This window comes from Trichechus manatus, unplaced genomic scaffold (genome assembly GCF_000243295.1).
Source record: "Trichechus manatus latirostris isolate Lorelei unplaced genomic scaffold, TriManLat1.0 scaffold00138, whole genome shotgun sequence".
Taxonomy (NCBI): domain Eukaryota; kingdom Metazoa; phylum Chordata; class Mammalia; order Sirenia; family Trichechidae; genus Trichechus; species Trichechus manatus.
Window position 1 is genome coordinate 3,887,720 of NW_004444074.1, and position 23,821 is coordinate 3,911,540.

General features: G+C 35.4%; 1 protein-coding gene across 5 annotated transcripts in view; it reads left to right on the top strand.

Moving 5' to 3' along the window:
• The window catches only part of RHOT1 (ras homolog family member T1), a 61,616-nt gene that overhangs the window by 31,699 nt on the left and 6,096 nt on the right, over positions 1-23,821 (top strand). Inside the window, exons 9-21 of one of the 5 annotated variants that reach the window (XM_023739652.1) lie at positions 2,868-2,966; positions 3,492-3,600; positions 4,328-4,448; positions 5,723-5,807; positions 6,185-6,330; positions 8,391-8,491; positions 11,293-11,423; positions 12,106-12,189; positions 13,731-13,850; positions 14,845-15,047; positions 16,111-16,206; positions 17,854-17,976; positions 19,502-21,182. In XM_023739652.1, coding sequence (XP_023595420.1) covers positions 2,868-2,966; positions 3,492-3,600; positions 4,328-4,448; positions 5,723-5,807; positions 6,185-6,330; positions 8,391-8,491; positions 11,293-11,423; positions 12,106-12,189; positions 13,731-13,850; positions 14,845-15,047; positions 16,111-16,206; positions 17,854-17,976; positions 19,502-19,520 — 1,437 coding nt within the window. In that variant the 3' untranslated portion in view covers positions 19,521-21,182. Of the gene's footprint in view, positions 1-2,867; positions 2,967-3,491; positions 3,601-4,327; positions 4,449-5,722; positions 5,808-6,184; positions 6,331-8,390; positions 8,492-11,292; positions 11,424-12,105; positions 12,190-13,730; positions 13,851-14,844; positions 15,048-16,110; positions 16,207-17,853; positions 17,977-19,501; positions 21,183-23,821 lie in introns of those variants that run through there. The other 4 variants (XM_004385398.3, XM_004385399.3, XM_012558124.2 and 1 more) reach the window with 4 other exon arrangements.

Here is a 23,821-nt window from a genome sequence, read left to right on the forward strand (position 1 = left end):
TGTCTTTACTCAACCTTGTGTTCCCTATCACCAGCTTTCCTGTCCCCTTCTGCCTTCTAGTCCTTGTCCCTGGACTGCTGTGCCTCATTAGTCCTGTTTTGTTTTATGGGGCTGTGCAATCCCCGGCTCAACGGTGAACCTCGGGAGTGACTTCACCACTGAGCTAAAAGGGTATCCAGGGGCCATACTTGGGGTTTTTTGACACAGTTTTAAGGTAGAATCATCAAAAACATCATATTCAAAATTGAAGCCTCAACTGTTCAGTGTTTCTAGTGCTGTTAACTTGTATGTCCCATGACAGACTTCTGGAGTCTTCCAACTTACCTAGTAATGAAAAAATCTGAATTATGTGTAATAATGTTTACTGTGTGAGGGTTTAGATTTAAGAAAAAAAAAACAAACCCATTGATGTCAAGTCATATTCCGACTCATAGTGACCCTATAAGACAGAGTAGAACTGCCCCATAGGGTTTCCAAGGAGCACCTGGTAGATTCGAACTGCTTACCTTTTGGTTAGCAGCTGTACCTCTTAACCACTGTGCCACAGTGCTCCTCTATAAAATGTTTGTTTATTTATTACTATAAATTTTATAGCTTTACTGAGGTATAATTTTTAGTAGTCATTTTTTGGCGTTATATTTTTAAGGTGGTTAGTATTTAAATATAGCTTCTGGATGCATTTCAACATTTAATGAAAAATATATCTTTGTTATTTTTCTTCAAAATTTTTTTTTTAATGTAGCTTTTTATGATGTGAGGAAAAACTGCTTACACAAAGTAAAAAGTTTTTCTTAAGTTCTATTTTGTATATCATTACAACTATTGTTACTTTTTGAGACATTTAGGTTATTGTATAACATTTTTTAAAGGAGAGTAAATAAAATGTAATCTGTTGATCTTGAATATCTAATATTAGGATAACATTTATAAAAACAGTATCTTAACATTCTTTACTTATTAAAAGAAAATCACCTATGATTATATACATTTTAGGTTTTTTTCCATTTAGTAGTCTTTTAGAAAGGGAGCCCTATCCAGTGCACTCTAAATGTTTCTTTTGGCTTTTTTAAAAATTTCTTTCTAATCCCTTTGTATCTTAATTTTATCTTTTTCTCACTATATCAGATTGCTCCCCCAGAAACTATTTAATATATAAAAAAAGGGTTTGTCTGTGTATGTTTGGGAAGACAACTACTTCCTCTCCTATTCTTTAAAGGATTCCTTTTCTCTATTTGAGTTTGATAGCATGATCAAAACTGTCATCATTACAATTTTGTTCTCGACAGCCATATGACTGAAGTTATTAAGTACACATTTCCTGAGCTTGCCATCCTGTTTCTCTGATTCACATGGGTTCGTAAGGTCTCTTTCTCTGAGTTTACACAAAGTTCAAAGATCTTCCTGAAAGTTTTATTTATTCTGAAAATTATTGACAGCGATGATCTTATAGCAGTTATGTAAATTAGAGGCATGTGGGCCCTATTTTTAAATAGTCAGAATATAGTCTATCCATTATAAATCCTAAAACAAAAATTAGGTTGTCAAAATATATTTTCAGCAGCAAAACTTAGAAAAGTTTTACAGAATCACAAAAGACAAGATTTTTTTTTTTTTACAGTAATTCTTAGCTTACAACAGAGGCTTTCACACTTATTAACTAGTACTGTTTTACCACCTGTTTGTGAATAAGCACGTTTTATAGTCCAACTTTGACATATATACGCAAGGAACAGAAAAAAACATTTAGTTCCATTCTGCTCCCGGAAGGTTGATGGTCAGAAATAAGAAGTTAGAGAGGAAAGCCCTTAGTAGTTTTATGAGTCAGCTCAAATTGTTTCTGGATTGAAGGAGGGCATACATAAGTACATGCTGCTTCTTTACATGACTAGAAGAATCAGTCTCCCCTAAACATGAATTTCTCTTTTTCCCATCCTTGGAGGACTGGTGGAGTCATGAGGGGAGGGCTTGACCATTCCAAATAGAGTTGCAAGTAGGTATTGTTGCATTTACTTAAAAACAGTTGAGTATAAAAGCTAATGCCTTTGCTTTAGTTGATTTTTCATATTGATTGTGTTTGATGTTATGTATTTGGTAGTGAAAACCATCAAAAATTATTCCCAGCATTACTTACAAAAATCATATGACCCCTGGACACGCTTTTAGCTCAGTGGTGAAGTCACTCCCTAGGTTCACCGTTGAGCCGGGGATTGGACAGCCCCATAAAACAAAACGGGACTCATGAGGCACAGCAGTCCAGGGACAAGGACTAGAAGGCAGAAGGGGACAGGAAAGCTGGTGATAGGGAACCCAAGGTTGAGTAAGGATAGTGTTGACATGTCGTGGGATTGTTAACCATTGTCATAGGGCAGTATGTGTACTAACTGTTTAATGAGAAACTATTTTGTTCTGTAAACCTTCATCTAAAGTACAACAACAAGAAAAAAGGAATTATCTATGTGAGATCAAATTGACAACAGCAACTCAAGAGGTTTGATGGGAAGCCTAGGGGACAGTGAGCTGAAGACAATGGTGATGGAATAATTTGGAAAAGGATAGTGAGAATAGCAACGCAACTGGAAGAACATAATCAATGTCACTGAATTGTACATGTAGAAGTTTTTGAAATGGTGTATCTTTGGCTATGTATATTTTCACCAAAAAAAGAAAAGTTCCTCCAAGGTCGAGAAGGAGGAGTGTTGACATGTCGTGGGGTTGTTAACCAGTGTCATAGAACAATATGTGTACTGACTGTTTAATGAGAAACTATTTATTCTGTAAACCTTCACCCAAAGTACAATAAAAAAAATCATATGAAAGTCCAAACTATTTTAATTAAAACATTTGTTTCTTTTCTCAATGATTTGTAGATGAAACCAGCCTGTATAAAAGCCCTTACTCGTATATTTAAAATATCTGATCAAGATAATGATGGTACTCTGAATGATGCTGAACTCAACTTCTTTCAGGTAGCTGCCTTTTATTTCAATCATTTGTATATCAGGGTCTCTTTGCTGTATAAGATACTAAAAAATGTTATCAGCTTTGACAATAATATGTTAATAAACGTGTCTCTTTCACATAAAACTTTCACATCAAGCTATTTAAGCCTTTGCCTAGGGTATAGAACTCTCTTATGCCTAGGAATTGAGAGAACTCTTTGATAAGTTTCATTTCACAGTATACAATGGCTGTATTAAGGATGACTTGAAGTCTGAACTCTGAATTATTTTGCTTTCTCAGTTTTGTGTAACATAGTTACACAAACAGCCCTGTATTTAGAAATGGGATGGAGGGGAGGGAGTAGGGAAAGTTTTTTTCCTTTTAAGTATGACATGTTTTACTTAAATAATACAAAGCAGAGAGTATCCTAGTTTATTGCTTCTTCTGGTTGCAACTCTTTGATTTACTGGTTGTTTTGAAGATTAATGTTTTATGTTATTTGTGGTTTTAATGATGATTTATTTTTAAATTGATTTTTATATTTTTGCTAGAGAATTTGTTTTAACACTCCATTAGCTCCTCAAGCTTTGGAAGATGTCAAGAATGTAGTCAGAAAACATATAAGTGATGGTGTGGCTGACAGTGGATTGACACTGAAAGGTGGGTAAAAATTTGGCAGAAGGTGAAGGTTCTGTAGCATTACTTACACTTTCAGGAAATCTTAGCATTTCCTAATATGCTTAAAATCTGTCTTGGATATTTAAGAGACAAGGCCAGTGGTGGTGATAATTATCCTTAGTGTCAGTTAGGGGGAGGGAAATTGCTTGGATCTCAGGCATGCAGAGGTCCATCTGAGGGAAAGAGATACCTGGAACAAACAAATTTCCCTTCAGATTCTTCCTATTCAGAAGCAGCCTTTAAGTAGAAGTTATTTTTAGGAAAGACATTTTGTCTACCATTCAGGTTTACCAAGTATAAAATGTCCCCTGTAAAATATATTATAGAGCCACAGTGAAATAAGAAATGAAATTGAAAACCAGAATTTTCCATTATAGAAATAAGAGTAAAGATCTATAAAACCATTTAATCTGTTTCTATCACATAACCTTGAGAATGTCAGTGTATTCCTTGGGATGTATTTTTGGCCCTTTTACCCAGGGCTCATTCTTGCTGAACTGGTTGTGTGTGTGAAACAATGACTCTGAAATCAGCTCTGTTTTATCGAGACACTTGGGAACTTTATTTATCTTGATCTTCAGTATTCAATACTGGTATACATTGATGATGTTCACAAATCAAGCTCTTGTCATTATGTGTTATATGCTTTTCTCCCATGTGAATACCTTTATTTCACATCAACTCTATTTACTAATTTACTTTATTTTAGGTTTTCTTTTTTTACACACACTTTTTATTCAGAGAGGGAGACATGAAACTACTTGGACTGTGCTTCGACGATTTGGTTATGATGATGATCTGGATTTGACACCTGAATATTTATTCCCCCTGTATGTACCTTTGGTTTTCTGATTGATTTCATTTGGTAATTTTTTTTTAAGTTTTATGTAGCATATAGGTAGGTAGGGTTCAAGCTACTCAGAAATAACTTAGCTTAATAGCAGGGTTTCCCAACCTTGGCATTACTGACATTTTGGACCAGGTAATTCTTTGTTGTGGAGGCTGTCCTGTGCATTATAGGATGCTTAGTGCATTCCTAGATGCTAGTAGCACTTCCTCTCCCAGTTTTGACAACAAAAAATGTCTCCAAAAAATTGCTGAATGCCCCCTCAGGAAAAATCATCCCTGGTTGCAAGCCGCTGATGTATAAAAAAATCAGTTGCCTTCAAGGCAGTTCCAAGTCATGGTTTATAGCATAGCGCAATGTTTTTCTTTTCTTCTCCTAGACACTACAAGTATCTTTTTTAATTAATTTTACTCAAGAAGGAAAAAGAAAAAAAGCTAGACAAACTTGTTTTGATTTCAAGAGATCAGAAATAAGTTGGTTAAGCTCTCTATTCTAGAAGTAAATACCAAATTATATATAGCCCACCAAACATATGCCGTTTCCTACTGCAGGCTTTTGTCCATGCTATTTTCGCTCTCTTCCTCCTCTTTCCCCAACCTAGTTAATGCCTCTCATCCCTCAAGCCTCAGTTCAGGTGACAGTGTCTCTCAAAGACACCTTCCCACCCCCAAGTCAAAGTTTCCTTTGATGTGGGCTCTCCTAACATCCTTACCCATGCTTAGCACTGAGCTCCTTCTGTTCGTGGTTGGTTGGTCCTCAGAGGCAGGGAGCCAGTCTTGTTTTGTGTCCCTTGTGCCTAGCTCAGTGTATTTGATAAATATTTATTGCTGAATTTAGGGTGGGTCAAAAAGGTCAAATTAGGCCGAAGTAACCTCTCTTTTCATAATTTTCAGTCCATCACCAATGCTGGCATTAATATAAAGCCCATAATTATGACTTAAAATTTGTTTGAAGGAAGAATAAATGCATTACCATTTAATCAGTATTATTTGAGACACATTTTTATTTCAATATGCCCTTCTGATAAAGAAAGCTTTGCATGCCACCTCATGCATGGGGAATGGCCATGATTATGACATTTCTGAAGATTGCCATAACCATGCCAGAGACTTTCCCTGGGAAGTCCAGACGGCTTTGGTGAAAATATTTTTGTAACATGCCGTCACCCCACAAAAAGACTTCATGCAGTTTTATATTCATTTCTTAAGTTAAATTTTAATATTTGATTATTTCACTTCTAAATTTTTTCATCAACAGGCTAAAAATACCTCCTGATTGCACTACTGAATTAAATCATCACGCATATTTGTTTCTCCAGAGCACCTTTGACAAGCATGATTTGGTAAGCTTTTAGCAGCAGTTTTCCACTCTATATGGTAAAACATTTTTCTGTGAATGATATTAGTTTGTTTCCTTAGCTATAAGGATACTCATGCCCAAAAATTGCTCAGACTCTTAAGTTAAACTGCAAAATTATTTTCTGCTATTTGTTTTTATTGTTTTCTTTTCTCAAGATGTAAAAGTCTTGTCTCTGATAAGACTCTTTAATAGGTTTTTTTTATATACATGTAAGAGATTTTCTTGATAAAATGTAAAATTTGTTTTAATTTATTAATTAGTTTTTAGAAGCATAGCTTTACTAGACTAGGGGGCTCTTGTATTTGGGGATTATTCTTTTAGATATCTAAACATTATGTATACTTCCTTGTGTGTCTTCAGGATAGAGACTGTGCTTTGTCACCTGATGAGCTTAAAGATTTATTTCAAGTTTTTCCTTACATACCTTGGGGGCCAGATGTGAATAACACAGTTTGTACAAATGAAAGAGGCTGGATAACGTATCAGGGATTCCTTTCCCAGTGGACGTGAGTATAGAACTCACCTATTTCCTCTAGAGTTACAGCTAGTTTAAAATTGTGCTTTACATTCATAATTGTGTGAGCTTATCAGATCTTATGAAATACTTCAATCATTACTGTCTGTGAACAGGATTTATAGTGCTGCTGATACCTGTGAGATGAACTACAGGTGTTCTATAAATTGTCAGGAAGGGATGTGTTCAGTTTTGGATAATGTACAAGGAAACAGTAATAAGTCTTACATTGAAACAGAAGTAAATTTTAGTACTTTTTTGTTTCACTGGGGAATAGGAAATGTCATTTGTATTACACAATTTTTACACTTTCAAAATAGGGGGAGAAGCACGTTTTACTTAACACTGAACACTTGTTTTGAGGGTTTTGTTGTTCTTGTTGGTTCGTTTTTAATAAACCTTAGTAAGACTTAGCATTTGTCTACAATCTACAGTTATAGCGTGGTTGGCATTGTGCCCTAGGATGCTAAAGGAATCCTCTGGCCTTGCATGATGCCTTGGTGAGACTAACTTTTTCAATGCTAGAATCTTTTTTTTTTTCCAAATACATAAGATAGGCTACTAATTTCAGGTGCTTTTTGTTATTTTTATACTTTTGACAGTCTTTTTCATATTTGTTGAATGAATCAGTACGTCCTCAACTGGCCAGTATTTGTAGGACACTGTATATCACTTGGGAAGCAGGTAATATAAAAGATCCCTACTCTAAATTTTACAGAGGCTTACCACTCATCTCTGTGGCCTTGCTCTTTTTGGGCAGGTGGAGCAGATACAGAAATCCCCCCTCCATCTTACATTCTTCTCTGCCTTAAGAATGGCAGTATATGATGAATGAATTAAGTCAATCACAGAAGGACAAATATTATATGAGACCATTATTATAAAAACCCAAGAAAAGGTTTACACACAGAATAAAACAATCTTTGATAGCTATGAGGGAGAGGATGGGGTGAGGAGGGGAAATCACTATTAGATAGTAGACAAGTATTAACTTTGGTGAAGGGGAAGACAACACACAGTATAGGGGAAGTCAGCACAACTTGACCAAAGGCAAAGTCATAGAAGCTTCCTAGACACATCGAAACACCCTGAAGGACTTAGTTACTGGAGCTGATGGCTGTGGACCATAGTCTCGGGATATCTAGGTCAGTTGGCATAACACAGTTCATAAAGAAAATGTTCTACAGCCTACTTTGGTGAGTAGCGTCTGGGGTCTTAAAAGCTTGCGAGTGGCCATCTAGGGTACATCTATTGGTCCCAGCACATTAGGAGCAAAGAAGAATGAAGAAAACCAAAGACACAAGGAAAATATTAGTCCAAAGACTAATGGACCACATGAACCAGAGGCTTCACCAACCTGACCCCAGAAGAACTAGATGGTGCCCGGCTACCACCATCAACTGCTCTGACAAGGATCACAATAGAGGGTCCTGGACAGAGCGAGAAAAGAATGCATAACAAAGTTCAAATTCACAAAAAAAAAGATGAGACTTACTGGTCCGACGGTGACTGGAGGAACTCCTGAGTCTAAGGCCCCTGGGTACCCTGCTAACTGAGAAGTGAAGCCACTCTCGAAGTCCACCTTTCAGCCAGAGATTAGACAGGCCTATAAAACAAACAGTAACACATGTGAGGAATGTGCTTCTTAGTTCAATCAAGTATACAAAACCAAATGGGCAACACCTGCCCAAAAGCAAAGATGAGAAGGCAGGATGGGATAGGAAAACTGGACAAATGGACACAGGGAACCTGGGGTGGAAAGGTGTAACGTGCTGACACATTGTGAGGATTGCAGCCAATGTCACAAAACAATTTATGTTTAAATTTGTTGAAAGAAAAACTAGTTAGCACTGTAAACTTTCACCTAAAACACACACACACAATGGCAATGTAGGAAAAGCCATGGCTGGAGGCACATGGGAAATTAAAGCAGTCTGACAGTAATTATCTGGGTCTGGTGGTAAAATCATTTGCGCTGTTGGAATTTTTTTTTTTTTTCCCTATAAATGTTCGCTTAGGATCTTCTTACATTTTAAAATCTCTCTTTCCTAGGCTCACGACCTATTTAGATGTACAGCGGTGCCTGGAGTATTTGGGCTATCTAGGCTATTCAATATTGACTGAACAAGAGTCTCAAGCTTCGGCCATTACAGGTAAGTATCTGAATACTCTTCAGCTCCTGATTAGAAAAATCTTTTTAAGATTCCAGTTTCATAAGTTTCAAAGAATGAAAATGAACACATTTTCATTAATCTTCCGTGTCTACACTGTTTCCCCCTTGATTTGGTAATTTCTTTTGAGTTGAGATGCTGGATTTTATTTAAATCATCAAAAAAGAAAGAGTAGAGATTTGCTCCTAGTCTGCTGCCTGGGAGTACTCCACCAATGAAGGAGGGCTTTGGACATTAAAAGTATTTACCAGTCCATCTTGCATTTTAATTTTCTTTAAACATTAAAAATAATTCATGTTGAATAGGTAAACAAAATGTAATATATACATACAATGGAATATTATTCAACCTTAAAGAGAAATGAAATCCTGATACATGCTACAACATGAATGAACCTTGAAAACATTATGCTAAGTGAAGTCAGTCAGTCACAAAAAGATAAATAGTATATGATCCCACTTAAATGAACTATCTAGAATAGGCAAATATTTAGAGACTAAAGTTTATTGGAGGAAGCGGAGAAGGAGGAGTCATTGTTGAGGAGCATTGAATATTTGTTAATGGTGATGGAAAATTTGGCAACAGATAAACAGTGATAGTTGCCCAGCATGATAAACGTAATCAATGTCACTGAATTATACATGGAAAAAACATTGAATTGGGAAATGTATTCTATATATTTTTACCACAGTAAATAAAAAAAAAAAAATTATGTTAAGCGACTAAATGGGTAGCTTCTGTCCAGAGGTGAGATGGGAAGGCAGAGAGGTTTAGGAGCTGGTTGAATGAACAGGGGAAATCCGGGGTGGAAAGGAGGAGTGTGCTGTCACAGTATGGGGAAGGCAATTAGGGTCATATAACAATGTATATATAAATTTTTGTATGGGAGACTAACTTAAAATGTAAACTTTATTTAAACTACAACAGTAAACAAAAAAAATTTCAAACGTTAAAAAAATTGTTCACAAATGATCCTGTCGTAAACTAATTGCATGCCTCTCAGCTTTGTAACCTTTTTCCACATTAATAACGTTTCACAGATCTTGTAATGTAAACTAGGCAGTCTTGCCACAGCAGTGCACTCCATTTAAAGAAAAACCATAGATATGGAAGTAACAAATTAGGACATCGATTATCTGAAGAGTTTCTTATATTCCAATTGGTGGGAAAGCTGCCATATCTTATAGGAAGCCCTAGCACAAGGAGACAGCCTTTCTTAAATTGACAGAGCAAGCACCCTTTAAAATACTTAACCAGTTAGATAGTATTTAATTCACCACCTAAGATAAAAAACTGCTAGCCAGCCATGAGGTTCTTTTAATCAACAATGTATTATGGACATCTTTTTATATCAATAAGTACGCTTTGTATTTTTTTAATGTTTAATAATGTGTCGTCGTATGGATGTTCTTTAACTTAGCTGTTCCACAATTATTGTGTATTTTTATCATTTTCAGTTTTTTGTCTGTATAAATAGTGCCTCTGGTGAGCTTTGTTGTAGTTCAGTCTCTGGGTCTAGCTTAAGGGAGGTCTGTTTACTTCAGATAGAGCGGCGTCCCATTGTCCTGATGATACACCATTGTTTTCTGGCCAGCTGCATTCACAGATTCACATTCAAAAGGCTGTTTAACCCTAGGGCACATATCCCTTTCCCATTTATAGTTCCAACTCCAGGTGAGTGTAGATTCGATACAGCATTTTTTAGTATATAATTTTTAATGATATTTATCACAGAAAAAATAGATAGGGTAAAATGTTGGCTACATTCATTGTAATTTTCATTCATTGTTAGGCTATCATTTTCCTTATGAAAATGTACTACTTATTTTATGATGGAATAAATATCATTTGGTTACTAGAAATTCACTTTACAGCCAACTTTCACAAATGTATCTTTTCCACAATAGAGAGTCCTGGACAGAGTGGAGAAAAATGTAGAACAAAATTCAGATTTACAAAAAAGAACCAGACTTACTGCTCTGACAAAGACTGGAAGAATCTCCAAGACTATGGCCCCCAACACCCTTTTATGAAATCACTCCTGAAGTTCACCCTTTAGGCAAATATTACATGGGTCTATAAAACAAACAATAACGCACGTGGGGTACATACTTCTTAGTTCAATCATGTAAATGAGACCAAATGGGCAACACCTGCCCAAAAGGAAAAAAAAAAAAACCAAGAAGGCAGGAAAGGACTGGAAAACGAGGAACCCAGGGTAGAAAGAGGGAGAGTGCTGACACATTGTGGGGATTGCAACCAATATCATGAAACAATTTATATATAAGTTTTTGAATGAGAAACTAATTCAGTCTGCAAACTTTCACCTAAAGCACAATTAAAAAAAAAAAAAACAATTCTCAGGCACAATCTGCACTCTCTCTTTCCCCATCTACAGCTGAGTGGAGGCCTTGAAGAGGGACCAAGTCACAAGGTGGAAGGAACCTGGGTCCCTAAATGACTGTGTGGAGCAGAGGTTTCACTACCAATTTGACCAATTTCACCTCTCATCCGAGCTCAAAACAAACTTGTATTGTGTCAGACCACATAAAAGATTAAAGATTTATTTGTTACAGAAAAAAAAAAAAGTATCTTTTCCACCAAGTGAGGCTCTTCTGTATTAAGTACTTTATTTCACTTACAGCTTGACTGTTGTACAGTATGTTTGTTTATAGCTCAGATGCTTCATACAAGCGATAAACAGCAATACTCTATTTTGCAGAAGGTAAAATGAGTGAGTCTAACTGGAACATACTTAGTGGGTTTTTTTCCCCCTCTTTTAGTAACAAGAGATAAAAAGATAGACCTTCAGAAAAAGCAGACTCAAAGAAATGTGTTCAGATGTAATGTAATTGGGATGAAAAACTGTGGGAAAAGTGGAGTTCTTCAGGCTCTTCTTGGAAGAAACTTAATGGTGAGAGTTCTCAAATAACAGAACTTTAACACATTTTTATAATCTTGTGTTTATGTAATTTTTTCTTAGCTGTTAACGTTTTTAAGTGATTACTAGAACTCGGTAGCCTACATATTAGTAAAGTACAGTCTAAACTGTAATAGTAATTTCGTTGAACTGTCTGTCTTTGTCTTTGGATGTTGTTAACTATCATTTTTTTTTTTCTTAGCCAGTGTTTAGATGGGGATTAAATAAATACACTTGTGAGAGCATGTAACACAGTGCTTGGCATGACATAAATGCATAGTAAATATTGTGAACTGAGTACTGATACCTATTTCTGACTCCTCCTTTGAGTCAGCAGCCTGACGTATTTCCAGATGATGCTCAAAGCAGGCTAAATTAGAGTACATGTAATGAGAAGTGCCAGCAGGTGGCTCTGGAATACTCTTTCAATAGTAATTGCTTTCTTCCTTTTCAGAGACTGCTTTCATTTTATGCAGAACAAATTCTTTTGTCTTCGGCCCTAAGAACTAAGAAATATAAAATCAATATATACCCTTTATAGTGACAAATAGTACGTTGTGTAGGGAAAAAATGCCCTTTTAATTTGTAACACAACACAAGGTGTGTGTGTGTGTTGATGAAAACTTGTCACTAATTTTCTTACTATAAATATTGAGATTTTCTGTTCTACTTTCAGAGGCAGAAGAAAATCCGTGATGAACATAAATCCTACTATGCAATTAATACTGTTTATGTATATGGACAAGAGAAATACTTGTTGGTAAGAAATTTTCTGGCATACAAAGATAATTCATTATTAGGTACATTTTAAAATGACTATTTGGAAACATTATTGGGTTTAATTTGATGATGATATGTAGAACTTTTGCATAATTTTTTACCTGGGTTGTGCATTGGAATTAATTCTAATTTTCTTGATCTGTGTGATGATTACATGGCTTTATATATATAAGTAAAAATTTGTCAGTTTGTGCTCTTAACTGTATAAGTTATACCTCAACAAGAAAGTTTAAAAAAAAATAGACTCCCTTTTTACTCTCTTTTCCATCTCTGTTTAAAAAAATTATTTCCTTTACTATTGACTAGAAATTAATATGGAAGGGTTAGTGCAAGTGCTTGGTAGTTTATCTATAATCTGAAAAGAGTTTTATCTATTTGACAGGGGATGGGTGGGATGTATAGTTAACTCATGTGTTAGCCTGAAAAATGAATGCTAGAAGGGTATGACTAAAAAGATAGCATGAAATACAGTAGAAGGAGTTTATACGTTCTCCTTGGATCCAGTCAAATTTCTGTTTGAACTCTGGTCGTCCTTTGATTAGCTTTGTGACCTCAGGCGAGTCCCGAGTATTCTATTAATTCAGCTAATACAAGAAGTTTCTGGCAAATAATAGGCACTAAAAAAAGTCCATTCCTTTTGTCTTTTAGAAATAGTTTAATCTGTCAGTCAGGTGATCACAATGAATTTTATATGTATTTTATTTTTTATGATGAATGTTCCTTGTTAGTTTCTTACTAAACCTTGTTTGTCTCCCATTCTTCTCCTGTAAGTATAGTTCTACACGTCGGGTACACAGTAAATATTGACTGTTAATTTTCCTGTTTTCTTATCCTTAGCAGACTGGTATCTTTCATGTCTCTTAATATGTATGCTATAATAGTATTTTATTTGGAAGACATTGAGTCACTTCTGGCCCTCCATTTCTCCTTTCTTCTTCTCACCAAAGATGTACTATCTTAGACAACTGAGTACTGACTTTTACTCTTGTTGGATCATTATCATAGATGGAATATTTCTTAAAGTGGTATTGTAATAAACATAAAAAAGAGTAGGCAGTGAAGTAGAACAAAATGACCTTCAGTGTAAAGAGCCATTTGCTTTCTGTTTTTTATCAGTGGGAGAGAAGGTGGTATGGAAGAAAGAAAATAGACTTGGGAATCATATCTGAGTTCAAAATTTGGTCTAGCGAATTGTTAACATGTGTTGCCTTGGTTAGTTGACTTAATCTCACTGAGTCTGTTTCCTTATCTGTAAAATGTGCATAATGCATGGGAAGGGGCTGCCTAGCACACGCGAGTCACTCACTAAGCTTCTTGAGAATCTTAATCACTAATTTTAAACCACAAAATCAGAAGCTACTTGTTTATCTACACTTTCTACTTTAAAAAATGGTCTGCAAAAGTATATTTAACTAGTATCCTTTTATCAAGAGGTCGAGTTAAGCAAATAATAAAACATCATGACTTTATACATCAGTGTTACGATACTTACGTTTCTCATTGTCTTTTTCTTTTTACAAGTTGCATGATATCTCAGAATCAGAATTTCTAACTGAGGCTGAGATCATCTGTGATGTTGTATGCCTGGTATATGATGTCAGTAATCCCAAGTCCTTTGAATACTGTGCCAGGATCTTTAAGGTTTGTTTCTCTTATGATCTTTGACTAAATTTAACTTCATTTGGAGGATAGTGGCATTGTGACGTGGTGTTTCCTAACCAGGGGAATGTAGCAAAGTCATTATTGGAGCTTTTTAAAACTACATATGTCTGTACTCTACTCTAAAGGTTCTGATTTGGTTTTGAAGTAGCAGAGTCCCAGACATCTGTATTTAAAAAAAAAAAAAATTCCACATGTGATTCTGATGTGTATTCCTGGTGAAGAACCTCTGCATTAGTGGAAGGTGTTCTTGCCTGTTAGGAATGCACATGGGTTATATATTGCCAGTTACACCAGCAATAACAGCCAGAGCAAGGGGATAAACCAGTCACTTTGAGATTATTGACAAGATTCAATTGGAGTAAAAGGCTGTATGTACAGACATATTTATTCCAGCATTGTTTTAAATAGCAAAATACTGGAAATCATCTGTCTAACAATAGGAGAATAGTTTACTAAATTAAAATAATCCAGTGGAATATTAAGCAATCATTAAAAATAATAGTCTTGAATGATGAAGAACGTGGAAGATGAAGTATTACATTTTAAAATGATTATGTTCAGCATGACTGCAACTGTGTAAACATTTATAAATACATGTGCTCAAGGACTGGATGTTAGAGGTAATGTGAAAAAATGCAAGTAGTCTTCCTTGCGATAGAGGAATTTAGGTGGATTTCTTTTTATTTCAAAATTTGTATTACATCTTTTTAATCAAAAAATATATATGTTTTTTCAAATTGTAGTGAATCAGAAGAGTTGGTATAGATCTGTTATCATCATGAGGAAAATGGTCCTGATCATATTTATTATATACGACTGACCTGGGCCACTGCCAAGTTTGTCTCTTGCTTCACTTTCTCTCTTTGAAGTTAGCAATGCTTTGCCCATCCAGAAAGAATTTTTAGTTCACTTTTAATTAAATTTTTTTTTTTAGCTTGTCATCAGATTTTTATGTCATTTTTTTACTACACAGCAACACTTTATGGACAGTAGAATACCCTGCTTAATCGTAGCTGCAAAGTCAGACCTGCATGAAGTTAAACAAGAGTATAGTATTTCACCGGCTGATTTCTGCAGGAAACACAAAATGCCTCCACCACAAGCCTTCACTTGCAATAGTGCTGATGCACCCAGTAAGGATATCTTTGTTAAATTGACAACAATGGCCATGTACCCGTAAGTACTTGCTCTGTCTTCATTTTCATGTTGCATGGTTCATAATAACATTGCATGCCGTTCTTAGCCATGAGGGTGGGATCTTTGTCACGTAGAGGTTGTTCAGCAACAGAAAGAGAAGTAATGAGAAGGTACAAATCTGAGTAAATGTAACTTTGGTTTGGGTGTCATAATAAAATCATGTAAACAGTGCTTCTGACAATATTTGGGTAGGGTTGAACAGGCTGTAGTTATCTTTATAGGCTAGTACAGTAAAACACAGCCCTCCCTCCTAGCCAAAAAAAAGGTTCTTACTGCAATGAAATGGGGTGGGCATCATATTGCTTTTTGCTTACAAGGCATTTCCATATGAACAAAGAATCATTTTTGTATTTATCTGCTGATTAATTGACCTTGGGTATGTGAAGGAGTCTAAAATCTTTTATGAATTTATGTTTAAATTGTGTTTGAGTTTAGAATATATTTTTTAAGTGCTATAAAAACTGATTGTAATTAAAATTTCCACTATATAAATGTTTTACATTAAGTGTTTTGAGCCCCACATTTCATGTACATTTATTATATATCTATACATGCATATGCACAAGCACATAACTGTGGTCATCTTTGTAGTTTACTAACTGCCTTAAAATTGCATGTTTCTTAATAGCATTCTCCTGAAGTAGTGTGTTTGTGTAAATTATGTTTTGTAACAAGATAGTTTCTCAGGCAGTGCGTTTCTCAGGATTTTATAGCTTAAATTCTATTCATTATTACATCGGTCTCTAAATTATTTTTCTTCTTAGGAAAATTACAATATAAAATAGAGTAATAATCAAACATTGCTATAAACCAAGACTGAGGTTTTTTCAGAAAGGTATTAATTTGTACAGATTTTTAAAATCAGAGTTAACTTTACTGCTATTCCATTAACTAATACTTTTTTTTTTTAATGCAGCAAACCCTTGAAATTCTGTTTGTATAATAATAATTGGAAGACAAGTCATTCCTATTACTATAAGATAAGCAAAACCTTATTTATGCTTTACTGTTGCTTTAAAACTCTCGTGTATGTTATCTGCAGAGAGGATCATTACAGAGACAGACTCTCCCGAGACATGAGCAACACTGATAGAATAGAGAATTTGAGAAAAATCTGGGTCTTTCTAAAAACTGCTTTGTAAGTTATTTTCTCTTTATGGCTTCTATGGGATTTTTGTTGACATTTTCTTATAGGATTACCAAGTCTCCTCTCTTGACGTAATTAACATTCACATAATTATCCAGAAACGCACTGCTTGGTCAGGCTTACTGCCTAACTGTATATTATGGTGTCTTTTTTACTACGTAAATGTAGTATTTTTACCTTGTAAATAACTGTGTTCGTATGTAGATCTGCAGCTTTAAAATATTCTCCTGTAATTCTTGTTTGTGTGTGTGTGTGTGTGTGTGTGTGTGTGTATGATAAATGTACATACATGGACACTTGTTTATATGGTTAATCCCAAACTACTTCTCATGAAGCATCTCCCTGTTGCTAAGCATACTTTGATCCCTCCTTTTTGGTGGGTGGAGCCTTGTGTATGTTGAAGAGTCAGATTCAATTTATAACATAACAGATGGATTCCAGTATGACAGCTGGCAGTGACTTAATAGCAGTGTTATACTCATCATTGTAAGTCCAGTTTTAAAAAGGAATGTCTTGAGCCTGTCAAAGCTTAAAAAAAAAAAAAGAAAAAAATCTTGTTTTTCTTCATGTTGGGAATTAGGCATTATTGGGATGCTGCTAATCTCCACAACCATGCCACTGTGTGCTGTGGTCTCATCAGATCTAACAAACTAAGCCAAGTCAGAATGGGCCAGTCCTTTGACTGAGAAGCCTCTAAAAATGTTCAGATGTTACAGGAAGTGATGGCATTGATTCATCAGGTGGCGCTTTTCTGAATGGGTTCTGTGCCAGTACCTCGTCATGGGTGGTGTGATGGCCTTGTATGTCTGAGTGGCTCTGACAACTGAATAGTCATTGAAGACCCCTACTTTGGTTGTTAGGGCCAAGGTGAAATTGGTTACCCTATATGCCTGCACCAACTCGTGCAACTCCGCTCAACCAGAAAGGAGTCAGAAAGCCTCCCTAAATTTCATACCTAATTTCAATTGGATCCATTGTTGATTTTTACATCCTTACTCAGAGTTTCACATTATCGTACTGAGCTGCTGTGTTTTGATAGCAGATGAAATTAACCCCGTATTTCATTCAAGTCGAAATTGATGAAGCACTTTGCTTTCTCTTGGGAGCCAGGGTGCTTGATGAATTAAAGACGATGTTGTTCATATCTCCTCAGGGTTGAATATCATCTTTTGACTGTTGTGTATTTGTCACTCTTCTCCTTCCTGGTTTTCAGACATGTGTGTATGCTGAGGGAGGAGGAGGATGAGGAGGGAGTGGTATTTAAATGTTAGCAAACTTTGTCTTTTTGGTGGGGTGCTGTGGCTTACTCAGTTTTTTCAAATTGATTTAGATGAGGGTGCCATCTATTGCTGTGCATGTTTATTCCACCAAAACTCTTATAATAATAAATCCTTCCCCCACTCCAAAAAAAAGTGTTAGCTGATTTTCTTTAGGGAGGGAGGAGGGAGCTATTACTGTTTATTACATTTTTGATAAATAGGGAATTATGCACAGCTTTAGCTTGCCCCACAGTATCCTTTTCCCTTTTACGAAAAGTGTTGCTTGTGCCTAAATCTTTTTTTTTAAGTTGGCACATCCTAACTTGCGCCATATTTGTAAGTAAGAACTCAACGCCTGTCCTTCTGTGTGTTTTCGCAGCCATGCCCGGTTACGCTGTATGTGCACCTGCAACAGGTGCACATTTTGCATCTGTCAGAACTTCCTCAACTCAGACTTGCTGCAATCTATAAAGAACAAAATCTTCACTGCAGTTCTTAACAGGTTCTTAACTTTATTTACTGGGTACCAGGCATTCTATTAGAATTCAAAAGAAAAAAGTGGATAACTGTTGATTACACAGATACTCACTACAAAGATGCCAAGCTGGCTGATTCCCAACTAAGTTCCACCAAAATTCTCCCTGTGATGGCAATGTTTAGTTTTGGAATCATCCTTAGTAGTGTTTTTAAATTAATAGGTATGTTTAGGGGGCTGTAAATAAGATTTTGAATATTTTTTCATTAAGGAAGTTAAAGTACTTTTCATATTAGAAGAAAAATATATGTACAGAGATTAAAGTTTTTAGCTGTGAGTTGTAGAAATGGATTAGGACATTTGTGCGAGGAAAACACACCCTGATCCCAAATAAAATATATTGTTATATTTTACCCAGCTTACATTCACATAATATATCTTACTAAAACCATACTAATGTTTTAGTATGTTTACTAATATGTTTACTAGTATTTTGGGTTTGAAAAAGATTCTCTGTTCTTGAAACCATTTGTAATCATTATCTAATTTTACATTTAAGTACCTGAAGTGTTTGTTTGAAAGAACATGGTTTCTGGAAATGAGGATAATAACTGATTTTAAGGACTCAAAGGAATGTGGAAAAGATGTGTAGTAACAACTATGCCGATTTTTGAAGTCTTTATAATTAAGCCCAAAACATGAAGTATGCCTATAAATTGAGTGTTTTAAAAAGAAAGAAAAACAAAAATATAGTATGTATATATTCCCTTAAAGTAATGAACTTGGAAGGTTATATTCTTCTAGTTATGCTACCTTTGTTCAAATCAGTTTTAATTTTTTTGAGCATTTAAGAGCCTATGTAATATAAATTTGTATCTGACATCAAATTTTTATGTGTCTAAGGATGAATTAGGTTTTTTAAATCATTCAGATGTCATTGGAAGCTGGACTTAAGATGGAAGATCAAGCTAAATAATAGATTTGGGTTAGAAATGGGTTATTTTGGTTCACCACTGGACACTCACTGACTAGCTAAGCACCGACTGTACCAAGTAAATAGGATAGTTTGTGTCCACCAACAGTGTATATGCATGTTTATGAAATAGACTATATCTTACGTCAGTCAAAAGCTGACTTTGAAGCATTCTAAAAGGGTTTCAGAGCTGTTTTGAGCATAGCAGTTCTGTGGAGTAAGAATGCAGCTGTTTCAGGTGACTGCTTTGAAGGGATCACACACATTTGGTGGTAAAGTTCTGGTGTCTTTTGAGTGGAATCCTGTAAAGTAATAACCCCAGACGTTTCTCTCATAATGACTGACTGAGCAAATGCAAGGCTAGTTCAAACCAAACAATATTCAGGGGCTCTGGTGTTGGGAATCTTAGAGTTGGAACAGATTCTGCAATTCAGCTAGCCTAACGTTCCAGTAGAATGTCTTCTGCATCCTTCCTGAGAGAGTGCTGTTTATCTGCTGATAACTTTCTTCATTAGAGAAGGTTTTTACTTTTGCTTTTTTTTAACTAAAATATTTTCCCTATAACTTTCTCTCCTCTAGTTTTAGTTCTGCCCTTTAGAACAACATACGACCATTCTACTCCCTCTTCAGCATAGCAATCCTTCAGACATTTGAAGACGACCATCCTGTCTCCCCTAATTTCTCTTCTCCAGGTAGAACATACCCATTTCTTTCAGCCTTTTCTTAAATTAGATGGTTTAATGACCTCATCATGCCTGGTTGTCCTCATCTAAATCCCCCTTAGATTTTCAGAGTACCTCTTAAAAAGTGCCACTGAGAATGGAGAACAATGCTCCAGTTGTGGTCTGACTAGTCCAGAACACAGTGGACGTCAGTCATGTCCCACAGTTGGGACAACAGCTAGCTACTGCATGAATCCACATCCCCCTGTTGACACGGTAATCCCGGGGTCAGCTGAAATCAAATTTTTTTGCACATGAAGTGCTGTTAAGCCAAGGTGTCCCTTCTCTAATCATGTATTTGACATTTTTAGTTGACTCTTGGAATCTAAATGCCGGATTACATATGTATCCCTATTAAATGTCATATTCTTCCTTTTGATCCATTTGTTCTGGCTCAGTCATTTCAAACATCATTTCTGTCATTTGTCCCATTATATAGCTCTCTCAGCATTGTGTTATTTGCAAATTTGATAGACATATCTTCTTTATCTTTCAAGTTACTGGTAAGAAATAATGTTGAATACTCAGACTGGAGAGAGAGAGAGGGTGTGTGCTAAAGTGAGCAAGCGCTGTAGCACTCCACTAGAGAACTCTTTCCCATTCTTGGTTCAAAATTCTTGGGGAGTTTTTCACTCAGTTAAAAATGCAGTATTATCCAGCCCACATTTTATTCTCTTAGCAGAGATTTGATGAAGGACTTTTCTGAAATCAGCATATAATTTCTACCACATTCCTCCGATCTACCAATGTAATATTTTTATCTAAATAGGAAGTGACATCTTTTTGGTGTCTTACTCTTGGTGAATCCACCTTGGATCCTAGTAACTGCTGCTCACAACCAATTATTTATCCCAGATGCTCTTGATTGCCCATATTTGCAGATTGATTCATTGTATCTTTGGTGATGACAATTTTATTCTTATGTCAGTTTAGTCAGCTTCCAGTTGAAATAGGTTGTATGTGCATCAGATGGATCTGCTTGCTCATAGTAAATTACTCTATACAGTGATCCTTGAAAATAAATCACTACATTGTCATGTCTATTTATATACTGGAAGTATTTTAATGGTAATATCAACACATGTCACTGACATAAAACGATCAAGAATGGAGAGAATGAAAAAGATGAAGCAGGAAACCAGTGGATCTTTTAAAGAACTTGCTGATCCCTACTAGTATTTAAATTATTTGACAGAAGTACAGTGGAGTTTTGGGGGTTCTTTACTGAAGTATCTCCCAGTTTACAAAAGGGTGTAGGTAAAGTAGGCAATGGTGGGGACCAAAAAGTCAGAGCCTACGGGGTCTGGCTGGATGATGTAAAAACGAATGAGTATAAGAAACAAGGATAATAAGGAAATAAGGCCAATTGTTGTGGAGGCCTAGTGTTGCCAGGTCTTCTGATTCTATAAGACACTACAAATCAGAATTTTTATGTGAAACTTCCTGATATTTAAATGACAATTAATTTTAAATATTTTTAATACGAATCAGAACAAACAAAGCATGTTTACAGGCTACCAGTTTGCCACCTTGGTCTTAGGGTATGGTCTAGAGTTGTGAACATGCAGGCAAAAAAAAAAAAAAAACCCCTGGGAATGAAGATGACTCTCTACCCCATGAAAAATTTGGGGTGAGAAAGGAACCACCTTTCCCTGTTATTTTTGGGGGGGCTTTCTTTTCTCAGGTTTCAGCAGCCTTTGGTGGTGGTCGGTTACTTGGTTTCCTGTGCTAGATGGGATGTTTCATAAACAGAGATTGATTAACTAATTGAGAAAAAGTCATTTAAGAATTTTTCACTGTACTTCAGTAGGGAGGATTCCCACCCAACACTAAATCTTAAGTCTTTGTTTTTAGAAATCATCACTGCCATGCCTAGTGTTTGATTTAGAACTGTAAAAGAACAGTTCTAAACTGTTCATCGTTTTTATTTAAGCAGAAGTTTCACTAAATGTCTGCAAAGACCAAATATTGGTATATATCTGCTGCTCTCAAATTAGCACATCATCTTAGTGAACTTGTAAAATCTTTGGTCACTGAAATAGAGATCACTTCCAGAGATAATACATGTGTGAGGCCATATTCTCCCTCTACTCTATCACCCTCCATCTCGATTTACTCATTCAGAATACTTGGATAGGAACTTGCTGTGAGCTGGGACAGAATATGAAGATGAAGATATAGTACCTGCTTTTAAGTACCTTTCTAAATACTACATCATTAAAAAAATTTTTTTTTAAACCTCTGGTTATATTTTCAGTGACCTTAGTTCCTCATGCTAGAAAGAAAAGTGCTGTATAACCTGATCATGATAGTGTTTAAGTATTAATTTATTTATACTTATGCAGTTTCAACAGATTCATTTCTGAAACAGTCTGTTTTTTTTTTTCCCTAGCTATCTTTCCCCAGAAAAGATTGTCTTTTTTCTTGAGCTTACTTATGGGTGCTACATATTTTAAGTAGAAACTAGTAATAAATTCTTTTTTCTTTCCAATTTAATTGAATGTATACTGACTTCAGCATGGGAGAGGAGCATTAAACTACACATATATAGATGTTTTCCTTCAGAATATAAATAACTATAATTATTTGACCTTATATTTAGAGAATGATTAGCATGTGGTCAGATGATTTTAGTCTTTCAGAATGCTTTCATTTCAAATAATATGAACCATGTTACTGGGGGAAAATGCCTTTTGAATATATTTTAATTTAAATACGTTGTTAAATGTACCCTGCCACATTCACAATATTTTTTTCTTTTTTCATCCGAAACTGATAAAATGGTTATGTGGGCATGAGCTTGGTTGTTGGTTTGAACCACCCAGGATTTTTATTCACCAAGTGTTGTCATTCCGACTTCAGGCACTCTTGCTTTGTGCAGGAACACGTCACTACACTTTAGTGTGTTGGGAACTTTTAATCTGTCCTTTCCTCTAGGTGTTCGTTTTCACTGGTTTGTCTGTGCCACTTAGTCATTTTTTAACTCCTTTTGATCCCTTTCCACCTCGGTTTCTGTGTAAAACCTCCTACTTCTCCTAACCTGTAATTTAATCAAAAATTGTTTATTTGACAGTTTATTATTTTGGTGTATTTTACTTCAGTGCTGCATATTTTGGTGTTAGGATTGCTTTCATCTCATTTTATTCTTTGCATTAGCCATATAAATTATTTGTTCATATTACTTCTTATGTTTGGTGGCATCATTTTACTTCAGCAGCTAAGTGCGTAGTTCACACTGAGTATTTACCAGAGGTATGATGGACAGTCATCATTCCCATTATATTTTCTTACCCTATTTTTTTAATGTAGTTTTAAAATTGAATGTACATGACATTTATTTTAAGCCATCTATTAAGGTATTTCATTTGCCCATATGAATGTTATTGCTTTAATAATCACCCAAGTTTTTCCTTTATGTAGTGTAAAATCATGTTACTTAATATAAAAGCCCTTTTTCAAAGAAAGAGTTTTACTGTCTTAGACCAAAATGAACTGCTTTTACATAGGATTGCCTTGTGATAGGTTTCTGAAAGTATAATGTTACAGAGATTCTGTTGGGAATCTAAGAAGAGTTTTTAGAGCTGTCAGTAAACTGTGTATCTAAGGAAGTCCAATGTTGTAGTTTCATATGAAACTTCTATGTTCCTCTGTAGGAAGGGCCTTACAAGGCTCTTCTTTGAAGTTGGATGCTTAATCATAAGTTTAAGATTACACAAGAATTTATGTTATAGATTCTCATTAAGTAAGCTGCTGCTGCTTGTAAGTTTTCAAATCTTTGCCATTTGGTTAGTGTATTAAAGGATGTGAAAAGGGGAGTTTGCCTAATTAATCTGATCTTTGGAAGTATTGGTGGTTAACATACAGATATTGGAGCAGTTCCTATGTAGCTGCCATCATCTATAAATTTGGATTCCTCTGATGCTTGGTGAGGCGTTTCTTGACCTTGGTGCATACCTATGTCCTTTTCGAAAGTATGTTCTATTGAGGCATGCGTTCTTTTCCAAAGTATGTTACTATTTAGGCATGCTCAGTTAACAGCTTGCTTATGATTTGTATTGTAACTCATCTTTGTTGGATGGTGTATTGTGATTTTTAACCTATTTTGAGAAATATTAAAATATTTCATGTCTACTAGCTCAATTAGGAGAATTATCATTATTAAATTAAAATTATTAGC